The sequence below is a fragment of the Acipenser ruthenus genome, chromosome 7 (genome assembly GCF_902713425.1).
Source record: "Acipenser ruthenus chromosome 7, fAciRut3.2 maternal haplotype, whole genome shotgun sequence".
Classification (NCBI taxonomy): domain Eukaryota; kingdom Metazoa; phylum Chordata; class Actinopteri; order Acipenseriformes; family Acipenseridae; genus Acipenser; species Acipenser ruthenus.
The window spans coordinates 44,389,331-44,405,509 of record NC_081195.1 but is presented as its reverse complement, the minus strand read 5'-3'; the positions used below and the strand labels follow the sequence as shown (position 1 = coordinate 44,405,509).

At 36.9% G+C, this 16,179-nt stretch overlaps 1 protein-coding gene across 8 annotated transcripts; it reads left to right on the top strand.

Annotated features, from left to right (window-relative positions):
* Positions 1-773: 773 nt before the first annotated feature.
* Positions 774-14,424, top strand: si:dkey-103i16.6 (uncharacterized protein LOC557125 homolog). Of its 8 annotated transcripts, none has more exons than XM_059027060.1 (9): positions 1,305-1,563; positions 4,358-4,482; positions 9,855-10,101; positions 10,923-11,114; positions 11,957-12,189; positions 12,447-12,547; positions 12,742-12,903; positions 13,436-13,648; positions 13,992-14,079. In XM_059027060.1, exons 2-9 carry the CDS (start codon positions 4,431-4,433, stop codon positions 13,992-13,994), a joined length of 1,203 nt encoding a protein of 400 aa, XP_058883043.1. In that variant the 5' UTR covers positions 1,305-1,563; positions 4,358-4,430; the 3' UTR covers positions 13,995-14,079. The 8 variants fall into 8 exon arrangements, with proteins under 8 accessions (XP_058883042.1, XP_058883041.1, XP_058883043.1 ...); XM_034025255.3 differs by having other exon boundaries at positions 1,307-1,563; positions 13,958-14,424; XM_059027056.1 differs by lacking the exon at positions 4,358-4,482 and adding an exon at positions 9,088-9,231 and having other exon boundaries at positions 1,310-1,563; positions 13,958-14,424.
* The last annotated feature ends 1,755 nt before the right edge of the window (positions 14,425-16,179 follow it).

Sequence of the window (16,179 nt, the reverse complement as noted above, 5' to 3'; positions counted from 1 at the left end):
TTTGTGTGTGTTTGTATACATTACTCCAGTCGGTCATTCACAGTATTGTATGTCTACGCACAGTACCTAACAGTTGTGAACTTTTTTAAACTCAACTTCCAGTTCCAGCTTTCCATTTTTTATAATGCATTTTTTTTTTAAATGAAGGAGGTAGAGTTGAAAGATCACACAGTCACAGGATTTGGGGCAGATTATAATAAAATCTTCCCTTTCCACTGTTTAAACATTATCTTTGCTTCGGCCACAGCATTCACCTCTGAAGAACTGAAATGTATTATTATGCCTGTTTGTTTATTTAGAGTTTCCTCTTTTGCTTCAAAATCCACAATTTCATTTCCTAAAATACCCAAGTGACTTGGAATCCAGGCTATCAGAATATATTTTTTTACCATTTTTATAGCTAGAATTATGAATAATTTCATATACAATATCTGTCCTATCTCCTGTTTCCAATTCTAATGCCTGTATCGAGCTTAGAGAATCAGTAAAAATCACAATATCCTTTTCTTTAAATTCCTGTACTTTGTCTATGGCCATAAGAATTGCCACCCATTCTGCAGTAAACACTAAGATTTTGACCTGCCTGTTTAATCCCAGACAGGTGTCCCTGATTAAAGTAGAGCCAGGTGATTCCACTTCTGGCTTAATGGTCACCCCGTGGCATTCTGGGTGATGTAGTCCTATTACCCTCCAGGACTACATCTTTCCTGCCCTTACTCTGTCACGTTATACTGTATTGGAGCAACATATTCCAGAACCACGCAGAATGATTGGAAGCACCATTACTGAGGAAAATATAACAACAAAAATGACGATAAATTGTATGTTTGACGCTACTTACTATTTAACATTGTTCTGCTGCTTTTATACCATCTCCCTATGGAAAGCACTACGACAGGGTTGATGCCTCACAAATATTGAAAAAACAGGCGTGCAACGCCTCGTAATAAGAACTTTTGGGACACACACTTTGATGAACAGAGTCCAGTACTGAGCAGCCACAGGAGAACAGGTTGTCCAAAAAAAAGAAAACAAAGATTCTCACGGTAAAGTCATGAAGTCATGTAGTAGAGCAAAATAACTCCGAACCAACCCTTTAAATAATGTGATCTTCAAATATACCGGCGCAGTAATCCTCCCATTTGGTTTCCAGACCCTGTTGGCACTAATCATAGACAACCTCCTAACGTTAAAAGCAGTAAGTAAAATAAAGTGCACATAATGTGGTGAATAAAAGTAAAAATGTCACATTACAATAATTATTATAATTGCTACTAGATACGTTTTTTTCAAACATTGTTTTTTACAAAAAGACTCTGCATAGCGGAAAATGACGCGTTTCCGATTGACAGACGCTAAATTGTGTTGCTGTGGAGATGGAAAAAGAAACAGGTGAAACAGGAGGAAGCAAGCTGTGCAGACTAATGCCGTACCGTTCGTAACTCAGTAAATTGGGTTATTGGTTTACTTTAACACAGCTCCTGTTCTGTCTTCAAAATAATACATTTTCCAAAAACTAAGAAAAAGCTGCAGCTATGATGTCCACAAGAACAAGGGCTGGAGGTAAGGTGAAGCAGAAGTTAAACTAATAGTGTATTTGTTAAAAATTCTTCTAGGCTGGCAGTGAAACCTCCACAGTTAGGATTGTTATAAGCGAATGCATTGCGTTCTTGTAAATGAAGAACGTGGGTCGGTATATTGCGGTCGCTTGCTGCTTTGGTGAGTTGTGTAATAGTTTTACAGTATAGCGTGATATCCTTTCTGTCATTCTAATAAACACACAATTAATTTCCATTACAGCTGTGGTATCATTTTGCACCTTCATAAACATTTTCACAATTCCTGTATTTGACACACACACACAGACTACAACATAGGTGTACCAGACTCTGACAATATATCATGCCCAAATAAGGAATGTCACTTTCCACCAGCTTGCTTTTTACATTGAATTTAAGTCAATACACTGACAAAGCATAGCAACATACAAAAAAAGACACAAGGTTTTCCTTAGTAATTTACTTGCTCTGCCTTTAATTCTACTATTATTTACAAGCTAAAAGATGCAACACCTCTGACAATGTAAACATTGTGCATAGCGTGCCACGAAGAACAGTTCACAGTCTTCTGAAGTTAGGTGTGTAGGAAAACCTTGCATCTTCTGCTTGGGTCTAGCACTGGTTAGAGTATATCCTGTTGTACTGGACTGTAGTTGTTGTTGCTTGGCCAAATGCAAATTTAAAGACAGGACTGCAGAGAAGTAGAACAGCTACCGCTACCATTGTAAATATACAGCAGATTTCAAAATACATACTGTAAACTATACAGGGTTGTTGAAAACTGACTTTCATGATGCCACATGTTAGCCATGAAATGCTTGCAATCCCTGTATTTGGTAGCCACAGATGCAGGGTGCCAACCATTGCATCCACTTCATCGTGATCTAGTGTTGTTGCTGATGGCAGCTACGCAAAGTACATTTCAACACAAGTGATTTAAAAAAATAAATAAATAAATAAATAAAATAAAAAAGTTTTTACTGCAAACGGTTATTTGTACATAGTACAAACACTTTAAATCCATCCAGTTTAGGATTTTGTTTCAACCATGCCCTTAACTATGTAATTGAACAGTTAATAGCCCTGTTCCAAACAAGTCTTCAATTGATAGGTTGGCCTAGGTGTACAATTAAATAAATATCAATCTAGTTGCATCGTTCTGGATTGAAAATGAGTACCACTGCCTCAGATAGTGACAGAATGCAATTTCTTCTTTCTCGCTAGATGGCAGCAAAGACTTTTTCATCTTTGCATATTGACCATGCAACATCAAAACTTTTTTGAAGTAATGTATTTGCTTGTATAATCTCGATGTCTATAATCAAAAGATAATTTCCATGGTTCCTCCGTGACTCACACATTACTGGTGCTTGGAGATCATAGTTCATCTCATCGCACATCAGTTACCCCAAGTTCTCTGGTGCCCCTCAAGTCCAGGCAGATATTTCCCAGGCTGGATCCCTGTCTCCAGGGTTCAGTAGCTTGATAACCGCTGTTTCTTCCCTAGGTTCAGCAGGGAAAACAGATAATTGCCTGTTGATGTTCGATCCTTTCTATCAATAAGTTTTGCAGCCACAAGGAGACATTAATATTGGGTACAAAAAATAGGGATAAAAATTTGATTTAAAAAAAAAAGTAAAGTAGGTCTAGACTAAGAAATCTAATTAAACAGATAACATTGTTTAATTAGCTCTAATTAGTTTCTGCCTGGTGATTTGCATACTTGGAATTAGGTTCTCAGTAACTAGGAGGACTAATGGTGTTCTTTAACTTTGGAAGATGGATGGTTCTATTAATTACTTGTCTTCATTATTTGTAAACTAGAATATTTATGTTTAATGACTTTAACCTTTTTATAAAACCAAGAAGCGCATACAGCTGACTAACAATTTCAGTGTTGATCTGGAGTGTAATGCTATAGAAATGCAGAAGATGGCAGTAAAATCTCTCTGTTGGCTAATACGATGAAAGGTATCATAGTGTCATTTTTTAACAAACCAGATAGTAATAACCATTGTATTTCTAAACTGAAAGACTAATCAGTATTGGCCTGAAGCAGATTCCCCCTGAATATGTGATTAACATTCTGCTTAGAATTCTATATTGGACAGCAAGTATAAGGTATGATGTGGCAATGGTGTTTTGGTATATGAGCTTTTTCATTTAATTACACAAATAATGCATCCTGTTAACTGAGGATGGTGTCAAGCAGTGTCTAAATGGCCACGCCTTTAGAACACCAAGATTACCCCAAAATCAAACAGCTGGCAACTGCGTTCCATGGGTACTGAAATAACATTCCACATTCTTTTTTTTTTTTTTTTTTTTTTTTTTTTAACCAATGATTAATTTATTCTGTGAGGCTAAAATGTGCTGGAGAATGTGAAGGGGAATTTTTATGTTTGTGCATCTGAGGGGAGAGGGGGGACTTTCTTTTGTGTAATTACAGTATCTAGTGCCTTTTGCAGTAAGTCATGATTTTTATTTCCGAAGTTATTAAGTGTATTTCCATATACAGTAAGCTGAATTTTATCCTTGCATTGTAACATTTACCTTGTGTTCTGATTTATGTGCAACTGTTATCAAAATCAATATTTCTTGCCTAGAAGGTTATTTTTTTAAATTGAATTAATTTTATTTATTGCATTTTATCATTATGACTTGTGGGTACACATCATTATTGGGACTGCATTGGGAGCCTGGTGCTGTATTAAATGTTGTTTGCCTATCAAAGCTGGAGCTGAGATTGACAGGTGCTTTTTCTTTTATTCATTTCCCCAAACAAACTTTATTCACAGCCCAAACATCACAAAAGAGCCTTCAAAAGATTAACATTGGAGATTGTACAAAATATTAACATGTTTACTTACCATGTTAAAACAAGGTATATGGAAACAAAGTAGAATTTCAACAGAAATAAAAGGTATGTATTTTTCTTTGAACATAAACAATTCATCATGGAGATCGTCTTTAAATTCCTCATTATTTTAACAAACAAACTGCAAATGACCTATAAAAAACAGACTGATTAAGAAAGTAATAGCAAGTAAATAAGTGAGTTTTGTGTTGCCTTAGCTGAAGTAGTTATGATGTGCATTTGAAACCTGCCTAGAAAAGTTAGAAAATGGGCCTCCAGGGTAATTTGCCAGCTGTACAGTATTTCAAATTAGAACTCAGAGGGAACACATTGGATGTGACAACATTCATAGGGTTGTGTTGTGGTAGAAAATGTAAACGATACAGAATTATAATAATTTATAAAAAAAAAAAAAAAAAAAAAAAAAAAAAATACTGTTTAATTTGCATCTGGTTGTGAAAAGGGTCACAAATACCAGTACAAACTGTTTTTCAGAATAGTAGAATTTACATTATATTCATATGAGAATATTACAAACAGAAAATTATTGATTATCGTAGTTTTGGTCAGAAAGGTTACACACACACAAAAAGAGTAGCTAGTTTTATTTTTTTTTCTTCTCAAGCACTTGTCTAAAAGGATTAGCGACTCCATTTGAGACCAAGGGTAAGGGTCTTGCCAAAGCCTCACTGCCAAAGTTGGCTGTGACTTGAAGGCCCAATATAATTAGATTACTGTAACTAAAATGAGACGCTCACTCCCGGTGGTCTGAAGGTGTCACAAGCCACAGGGGGATTGTACTGGTTGGATTTAGAAAGGAGGAGGGGGTACCAGTTTGACTGAATGAAAAAGGGAGGGGGGAGACAGACCACAAAATCCTTTTAATCTTTTCTCAATTCTTTGGGGATTTATTTGTCATTAAATAACAATCTAGGGATTAGGGAAGCATCAAACAGCAGTAATACATACCATAAGTATTTTATGATGATGATGATAAACACAAAAACAGACTGGTGTTATGTTGATCTTTTTGGAGTACAACAATCTATAACTTTAGAAAAACGTTGTTTAAATTTTGTAGTACATTTTGTTGCTGTTAGTCTATAGCAATATTTGAGGTTGACTCTGCGTCATTCTTTTGTGGTCTCCTAGCTTACTGTCTCTGAAAGGTCATGTGCTCTGGGTTGTTGCTGTGCATCAGGACACTGAACACTTCAACTTTGCATGGCCCAGGCTAAACTAATTTGAGTCAATTTGTCTACATCATTTCAACAATTGTTCAGTGCATCTCGAGTTGCATATACAACGTTGCAGGATAAAAGCCCACAGAGCAGCTGCCGGCTGCTCATTCCACCATGGCCTGGCTGTTGCTCGTTCTTCACCATGGTTTCTCTATATCCTAGTGACGGTGTTGGTTTTTCCTCTCCCAAGTTAAGCCTGTGCCTGGCTAGTTAAGTCTTTCTTTAGAGAGGACAGCTTCTATACAACTTTCAGCTGTAAGCCTGACCTTTTAAAAATGGCGTGGGTGGACATTAGCATACATGGTTTCCCCTTGCTAATCTTTCTTTTTCTTCCTCAAGGCTTAAGAAAAGTATAAAAGTTTAGTGCAAATGTTAACCAATGTTTTATGCATATCCTGTTAATTATAATTTTGCTGTTCTTAGTTTAAAAAAACAAAACAAGGTACATTAACTGTACCTGTTGGGTAATAACAAAAAGTTGAAAATAACAAAGAAATATCTGCTGGTAGATCTCTGAGGTAAATTATATGTTGACGCAAACCCAATGGGTGAGTATTTCAGTTGAACTATTTAAGAGAATTGCATGTTTCTCTGTGAAGAATGTGTGCTAACAGGCTAAAATTTCCTGGCAACATTTTTAAATGATATCATTTTTTCTGCAAGGGTCTTGCTTTTGATCAGTTGCAACTGAAGTAAACGTGTTCAGCTCCATCTAAAAAGTGAATTGGACCCAAGTCTCATTTATCACCTTGAATAAAAAGCAGCAAAAGGTTTCAGATAAAATAACATAAATTATATGTTGAGAATAATCATAATACCACCATTATTAATGGTTAGGAATCACCATTATTAACAGTTAGGAATACCACCATTATTAACGGTTAGGCAGACTATGTTGAAACACACTTAGGAAGTCTTTTAGTTTTCATCATGTATGTTGATCTTTCACTAATTGTTGTCTTGTTTTTTCATCCGTTCTTCCTGACGAGAACACAGTGATTTGCAATGCTGGGTTCTGGGTTCTGTTCCTTTAGTATATTGCTCTCTTGTTGGCTCTTTGTTATTCAAAGACCAGTTCAGCCAGAATGAGCCATTTGTTCTCCTCTAATTGGATGGGATTGCTTTTCACTTTCATTGTTTTGGTCAGTGAAAACCAAAAGGGGGTGAGATGAGACTGCAGGGTCAGGCCAGATTTAACACTCGAAGCACCAAGTCTTTGGCCTTTATCCTCCTTATCACCTGCTGTTCAATAAACCTGTCAACCATGACTTGTAGATTTCAATAGGTTTGTCCATCAATGACAATGGAAAGATAATGTACTGTATTTATTCCATCTATGAGTCCCAAAGAAATGATTTATTTTCATTAATTTTGGATAGTTTATACAAATTCTCCATTTGACAAACATCTCTGTACTCTGAAATATATTCTCTGTAAGGCTTTAAATGTATGTTTAATTGATTTGTTTCAGAGGCACCAAACAGCACTTATCTTGGGTTATGGTAGTTCCACTGTAAAGCTAATCAGGTCTGTTTAACCAGACATATTTTAAATCTTCAGTAAGTTCTTTACTACCTACTGTAAACAATCAACTCTAACATGTCACCAAATGAGTATTTCATTTGAACTATTGACTTTTCTTACAGGTTTGACCCCTGTTCTGAGTGTTAAATACAAAGAAACACAACTGTATGGCTTGAGACCAGAACCCTTTTTTCCTGATAAGTTTTTGCCTTTGGAAACAAGTGATGATCACTAATACTGAAAATGACATTGTGTAGCTACAAACCATGGTTCAAAAGTAGGTGCAGCTGGATTGCAGTGATATGTTTGATCTAACCATTTAACAAAGTATCTAAGAATTTTATCTTGCATTACTTTTTTTTTTTTAAATAACAAGAACATTCTTCAATGATTACTTACAGGAGTGCTATCCAAGTTCACCTACCTCCTCTAGTGATATGGAACCGGACAGGAGCAGGAGTGAAAATGACACCTACCCTAGGATTACATTTTAATTATGCTGCTGCTGCTGTGGGTTTAAAAAAATCAAAAACAAATGACAAAACTAACTATAATGCAGAAAAAATGTATCATAGTTTGGAGTATTTTAGGCACTGTATAGTAGACCCCCCTTAATCCATGCAGATTGGGACCAATTTGAGGCTGAATTAGTGAAAAACACGGATTAGCCGAAATTGAGTTTATTGTTTGGGAAATCCCTGCGCTGTTAATTGAAAACTTGAAAAATGCAATAATACAAATAAAATGTAATGTTCTAACAATGGTCAAAATATATACTGTACATAATTTAAGACTAAGAGTCTTAAATCTGCTTTCTGCTCGCTTGTAACTGGTTTCAGTAACTACAATACAGTACTCTCTGTTGGCTTGCAGTATACTGTACTCAATTTAATTGAATTGCACGCTGATTTCTGAACTAATACAGCGTGCAAGTACCCGCTTTCGCATCGATCAGATGATTTCTGCGCTAATACATTTTGATAATGTACTGTATTAAACCGCATGGATTATCGAAACACGAATTATTGAAACATGGATTAACGGGAGTCTACTGTATATCATTAAATAATTGCAAGCAGTTGTCATAGTTTTTAGGATAGCTGCGCCATAATTCAAATTTAATTCTAGGGATGGATTTGATGGCTTAGTTAGGGGGAAATTGAAACGGTTCTGCCTAAATTGTTATGATGTGCAAAGAACTGTTTCCTAGAATTCATCCACATTCATTAACGTATTCGGACATCCCTTTGTATTGAAACATTTTCGTGGGACAGAAATTAAACACATAGCACAGTGAAGAGAGTGCACTGAATACAGTGATTCAGGGAATCGAGTCTTAATAAATTCCACCCAAAGTTGTGTTTGGATGCCAATGAAAGAATTTGTGATTGAACCAGAAGACAGGGTAAGCTTACTCGTAACTAGTTTTTATGCCTGGTTTCCAAGTTTAACATTGCAGTCCCTTGTTGGTTTCAATTTACATAACTATCAGCACATTTTTCCAGTACCTTTTAAAGAAAAGTGGCACATTTCTCTGGCTTTAAAAATAAATAAATAAATATGGTTTATATTTTATATATATATATATATATATATATATATATATATATATATATATATATATATATATATTAGTTGAGACTCGGTTAATTATCTTTTTCGTTCTCTGGTCGATATCCTTTCTTTAAGAGATGATGTTGCCTTTTGTGCTCTGTTTATGGCTGCTGTACCTTTTATCTCTGTGCCAGTTTTGCTCATTTCTCCTGGAAGCTGTCTGGATGCAGAGAAAGGCTTCTTGGTGTAAGCAATGCCCTCCCTCTTTTTCTTAGTCTGCCTTTATTGAATTCCGCCTCCACATCATTTATCTTTCGGAGTGTTGAGAGTTTTTTTTTTTTTTTTTTTTCAGCTCACTGAGGCCTTTGAGGGGCGATTTCTTTCTTTCCCAGCTGCATTTGTTGACACAGTTAATCCTAAAAACAGTTTGTTTTTTTCTCCATCCACCACCCTCTTCTTTCGCCCCCTCCCTGGCCATAAAGCATCTACAGCTGGGGTTTGTATTAACATAGCCATTCTGAAAGCAGCTAAGGGGAGACTAAATATATTACACCCATTACCTTTTGTGAGTAGGTGACAGTTTTAAAACATTTCAGCCTTTCACAGGCTAAAGGGAGCGAAACAAAGCGCAAGGCTATAATTTCATTATAAATGCTTTTTAAATATGGGTCAGATAGCTGTTGGGAGATAGAGTGGAAAAGTTCAAGGCCTGAAACAGTGTGTGAAGCACCAAAGATGAAAGAAAACTTGCTAACTGGATTGGAAATTCAGACCTGGCTGTTGCAGAACTCTGTGGGTGGTAAATTACGGTTATATTGCCAGTTGGGGTTGGAAGTATTGTTCAGATTTGCTGCAATACATTTTAAAAGGGATTAATACATTTAATGTGATTTTTATCCAAGTATTTGGTCATATATAGACAACATATCTCCTTGAGCTAGCATTACAGAATGAAGCCTTTGGAAAGTTTGTGGCTCTTCTTATCTTCCCCATTACTACACACTACCAATAAATGTAATCATATGCCATCCAATTTGATCTGCATAAGTAACATAAATACTGAAGTACTGTAGTTATGGTTTGATACTTGGTACATTAAAATCATTGTTTCTCAAACAGGTATGAGTGTTCAGGTGCCTAAACAAGGTTCTGACAAAAATGCAAGGAAACAGTCTGTGCCAGCCAACCAAAATAAGCAAGGACCTGGTAAGAAGGCAGTACCTCTGAAGACGACTGAAGATAAGACGGGACAAAGTGGTAGTCGTCGTAGCAGACATGTACCTGAACAAATAAAGCCATCAGAAGCATCCTTGGCCAAGAAACTCGGCCAGCTGGCAGTTAGTGAACAGCGTCCCATGGACTCAAGGTGGGTATGTTTTGAAAAATGAATATCATTTAAAATTATGATGTCTAATCTTAAGTGTTCATACCTCACAAGTCCCTTGGGAGGTGTTCAAATGTTTTCCAGGTTTTGGGTGGGTATTTTTGTTTTAAATTGGCACATGAAATGAAGGATCTGTAGCAATTGGTCTAGTGCTTTCTAGGAAGGCCCTAATCATTGATCTGTGCCCTATTAGCTAGATAAAGCATTCAGTTGAAAATAATGTTACCCTTTAAAAACTGTGTGTGACTGGAGAAGGTAAAACCTTCTGTGGATAAACTGTGTGTGACTGGAGAGGGTAACGCCCCCTGCGGATGAAGTTACTGATGAAGAGTACAGACACCAGTAGGTGATTTTATTTAATATGTGGAAGTCTCTTTGTTGCATTTATGACACAGGTCTAGACTTATTTAAGTCAATATTAATGGCTGTTTATTGCTAAATGCCAATTAGGGGTAACATAAGAGAATAAGAAAGTTTACAAATGAGAGGAGGCCATTCAGCCCATCTTGCTTTTCCCATTTTCCCTTTCTCTACACATCTAGTATATTCCTTATAAGACTGCCAAGTACCACTTCTGTCCTCAAGACATAGCTAAAATCCCTCCCTCATTTTAGGTGTTTATCCATGCATTTCTGTGCTAACATATTCGTTCAGCCCCCTTAGTTTAGATTCACTGCTTACATGGTAGAATAGGTCTGCTATCTCCTTGATGCAGCATCTTGTTCCAGAGTATGCTGATCTATTGGATGCACAGCATTTTAGCCACCAGCAAATTCACAAGTGTATGGAAACTGTGCTTTCAGGAGAGGAAGCACACCAACGGGCAGAACTGTTTCCCAAGCTAAAACCACACCAAGTTCCAACCCCCCCAGAGGACACAGTCCTCTAACAAGCCTGAGGGACATTGCTGGCCTGATACAGCAGAAATGCTGCAAAAATATTATAGTTGTGGCTGGGGCTGGAATTAGCACTGCCAGTGGCATCCCAGACTTCAGGTCAGTAGGTACAGGGATTTGTTTCAGTAAATAAGGTTATATGTTAAGTGTCCATGTGAAAATATTGCATTGCTTAATACCAGAAGTAGTACTGTATGTATCACAATTATTTATTGTCTTGCATTGTCTCTGTTAAATTAACTTTTGTTTTTGTGATTCTGTAAAAGTTGTTATCCTTCATTAGTAGTGAGGTGATGGCATTCCTCCTACAGCATGCCACTGTTTTATGGTAACTGTTATTAGTGCTTTACACTGGGGATATATTGACCCTCACAGAATAAACTCATTGCTTGAATAGGAGTATATGCTATTGCATGCAGAGGATACTCCATAGTAACCACTGAATGTTCATGTATTATTCTGTTTATACTGTGTAACAAGTACAATGTATGGAAAAGACAGTATATTTAAACCCCCCAGTGACTCTATGGCATTTTAGCTGATGAAGGACTCCTGTTGTATTTATGTTTGTACTTTGTGCACCCTTATTATTAGTTTATGTTTTAATATTCAGTCTTTTTTTATATATATCTAATGCGAGTGTGTAACTGTATATCTCCTTTAGTCACTCTGATTGTACCACATTAAGTTTCCTATCTATGTATCTGTTTTATAGTACATACATTTTTTTCTAAGTTTTGGCAGGGCAACTTCTCGAACTCGCACAAACTGTTTTAAAATTTCTAAAAATGTAATTTAAAAATCATGACAGAAGGGGATATATCTCTCTCCAAGATTTTGGTCACATCGTGTCAGGTTCAGATAACATTACAGACCTCGAGTGTGGTAGTGTTGCGAAACATTAAAGAGCAGTGTTTCTAATACTCTGTATCTACAAACAGAACCCCAGGGACTGGGCTGTATGCTAACTTGCAGAAGTATAACATCCCCTATCCAGAGGCCATTTTTGACATCGACTACTTCACCTGTAACCCCAAGGCTTTCTTCTCTCTTGCCATGGAGCTCTATCCTGGGAACTACCAGCCCAACTACATTCACCACTTTGTGAGGATGTTGCATGAAAAGGGGCTGCTGCTGAGAATGTACACCCAGAATATTGATGGTTTGGAAAGAAGTGAGAATCACCACTGGAAACATTCTATTAAAATTTAAATAGATACCCAAAAATGTTTAGGGGTTATGGTGTGAAGCTGGGGTTATAGAATATTACTGACCAGTGTTCTTGCTGCTGTTAGAATGCTTAAGCTTATTAGGGGTGTATAAGGTGGTTCATTTTATATTGATACAATTGAAACAGAGTCCTTTTCCCAGTAGTCTGCAGACTAAGTAAGGTCCTTTTTTAATGACTTTTATTCATTATCCCCACAATAGTGGCTGGAATCCCAGCAGAGAAACTGGTAGAGGCTCACGGCACATTCTCAACCGCATCCTGCCACTTGTGTTACACCTCATTTCCACCAAAGGAAGCAGAGGTAACCACAATCCTGTTTGTACAGTATCTTGATATATGGTACCACTGTCACAAATTAGGCTTAAGGTTAGCTAGAATTGTTACCGTAAGGAAATAGGCTGGCATAATCAAGATTTAGATTACATTTTCATTATTATATTGTGTTGCTGCTTTTGTAAATGTAATTAATGTGCCATTTTCTTTTGTTTGTTGTAGACTATTATAATGAGTGGTAAGATCCCAAGATGTAAAATCTGTCAAGGAATAGTAAAACCGGATATTGTGTTTTTTGGAGAGGACCTTCCAAAAAGTTTCTTTTTGCACTCCAAAGATTTTCCAAAGGCTGATTTGCTCATTGTAATGGGAACGTCTCTGCAGGTAAGGAGTAGTGGTTGCAGTTGTGTTTGTGTAGGCTGTCTATCGAGAAAGGACTGAGGCGTTTGAGTCTCCTGCCAGCATTGTGTTCTGCACATTTGCCAGAAGTTTCTTTTAACACACAAGCTATTACTTTTTTGTTCCAGTTGCCCTGCTTTTATTCCATTATTTTCTTTGGGAAAACCTTTAGAAGTTAATCTAATATCTAGATTGTTTAACCTATGAAATACTGTTTTTACACTATGCTTTAATTCTGTAGTGAAGACACACTTGTGCCATACTCTACCGTTGGTCTTCACACCAGCAGAAAATCAAGGAGTGAGCTCACCTAACTCTTGAATGACCTAATTCAAAAAACACTTTGCACACGCTTGTTTCTTCCTTCCTACATAAACACCTGTTATTTTTTATTAAACCATTACTGAAAGATGACAATTAAGAAGGACAGGGTTTGAACATACTGGTAAACACTGCCAAATAAAGATGGTATTATTGGTATAACTGTATCTGTAAAACCGTTTGCCCATTACTGTAGATTGAACCTTTTGCCAGCATTGTGAATTCGGTGCGGCCCATTGCAGCTCGTCTGCTGCTAAACCGAGATCTTGTTGGTCCCTTCAAAAGAATTCCTTTAAAGAGCACTGATGTGGTTAAACTCGGGGATCTGGTGGACAGTGTGAAGAAGTTTGCCCACATTCTGGGATGGCAGGAAGAAATCAATGAACTGATCAAGCAGCATGACAATCCGGTAAGGATGTGATTGTAATGTTAAATCAGAGGGCTGTATTTAAACAGCAAAGGGGCAAGTTACAGACCATTACACGTTTCTGAAATGAAAATGTAACTCCAATGCGGTTTTGTGTCCTACATGTGGCCAGATTTAGACAACTGTGGAACTACTGAAGTAGAAATATGTGTTACAGAGAATGTATGTTCTTTTTTAAAAGCAAGATTTTAATAAACTCAGTCATATTGTTTCAGTAAGGCATAGTGTGTGGTGGGGATTGGGTACATTGTAACTTCTGTAATGTTATTTTTTAACGAACTGTAAATGTAGGTGGAAACTGTGACAGAGGTTTCTCCAACTGTAGTAAAAGGTGAAGTGAAACAGAGGGGCCCGAGAGGTGGAAATGTGAAGATCCTTAACTCCCCAGGAAGAAGGAGGTCAACTAAGGCTCCTCAGAAAACCAATGCTGCGGACACTGATAGCAGTAGTGGGGATAGCAATGTATCTGAATCAGAAACTGACAGTACGGCTTCTTCAGAGCACAGTAACTAATCTAGTATGGGAATCCTTTTTAAAGGTTTCCATAAACTGTATGTAGGCTGTTTAAGTTTCAGAAATTAAATACCAACTGGCTTGGGCTGCTTATGTTAAAAAATGTGAGCTTGTGCTTGTTGGAACCTTTTTATTTTAAAATACTTTATATTCATGCTACCTCTGTTGTCAACCCTTGTTGCCCTGCAGTTGTGTACTTTTTTTAGGTGTAATGTTTGTCTTATTAATAAATATATTTTTTTAAATTTCAGTTTCCTTCATTAAGTAAATAAGAACTTGTACATATAATATTACATATGCACTGTTGGAAAACATGGAACAAGTATTGAATAGCAGTTTGCTACGCATGAGGAATGACGGCTGTATTCATGTTATTTTTCTGAAAAGTGATTTAACATTGGATAGAAAAAACTGTTAGTTCCAAAAATGCAAGCACTGCTGTGATAGATGAAAGCTGCAATATGGTAGAGAAGTTAAGATTATTTTGTGTCAAAGCAAATGGCTGGCCAGCAGCACACGGCTGTACAAACAAGTCCTTTGATCTCCAGCCCTGACATGAAAGAAGTTTGCCTTCGGGAGTCCACTGGGTTATAAAACTAGTTAACAGGTTTTTGCTTAGAAAATACAGCTGGTTTATGACGGGGTCATAAAGCTAGTTTTCAAGGGGGACCGAAGAGCCCAAAAGAGATAATACTGGGATCAAAGGGTCTTAGGCAAATCGGAGAGATAGGAACAAGGAAGATGACAAAAACCAGATGTATGGACCTTTGTGACACCAGGGTCTGAAGAAAGCACTGAGTTCAGAGATCTTCACACTAGATCACACACACACACACACACACACACACACACACACACACACATAATGATAATGAGTTGTACCTTTTCTATTGGTTAAGTGTCAGAGAAAGAGGAGGAGTGAGACACCTATGCAGAAGGGTATTTAATGTCATGCAACAATTGTAAGAAGAGTATTCTGTGTCCTGTACCTGGGACCAGACTCCCTGCATATTTCAATAAACCTAACAACTGACTGAAGAAAAGGACTCTGTGCAGTTTCTTGAATCTACTTACTCACCATCCTCTTTTTTAAGTTACATCATGCACTAAGACACATGAAGTCTTTCTGATTTATCCGAGTTACCTTTCAAGTGCCAGAAATAAGGGCAACCAGGTAGCCCTTAACCCTTTTATCCTGGATTTGTAGTTGGTGAGGGTAAGGGTGACAGTATGAATTACACCTGTTTGTTGCCTCACACTGAGGAAAGAAACAAAATATTTTTTGAACTAAAAGTGATGTCTGTTTTGCTTAGGATCTTTCAATGTCATTGGTAAATTTATCCAAAGGTTACAATCATAAAATATACTATCAATACATCCATTGTCCTACACAATAACAATTACATATCCACAGCAGAATAGATATAATCTAGTAAGTATGTTAACTGATCTGCAGTTCTATCTATTTAGGTATTATGTGCAGCAATACCAGATGTCCAGTGGCTGTATGTTATCACTGTTTAAACAAGACTACTGGTTGTAAAGTACAGAGGTTTCAAGCACAGTAGAGAGATTCAAATTTAGTGAAAAAGATTGGAGGCAAAATGAAAGACTGTGAGGCTCCAAGTACAGGCCTGTCTCTCAATGGGCAACTGTAAATTAGCATGGAAGGCATGACCGCCCGAGTGTGCAGTTCACGCTGTGTCTATTTTCACAGGACCTCTACACACAGAGGGTGGGTTTTTCCCCCCCGATTGTAATGAATGTTGCTGTTCTAGAATAAAGCTTTAAATATCCTGGTGATGTTGGCAAACTCGTGCTGAGAGGCAACCAACGGTTTACTTTTAGAGAAACCAAACCATTGGGGCTTGCGGATCTGGCCTTAGATAAACATAATTAAGTTAATGTTCAAAATTACATTTCATACTGTATAGTGTCAAATAATTTTGGAAACCCTTTATATATATATATATATATATATATATATATATATATATATA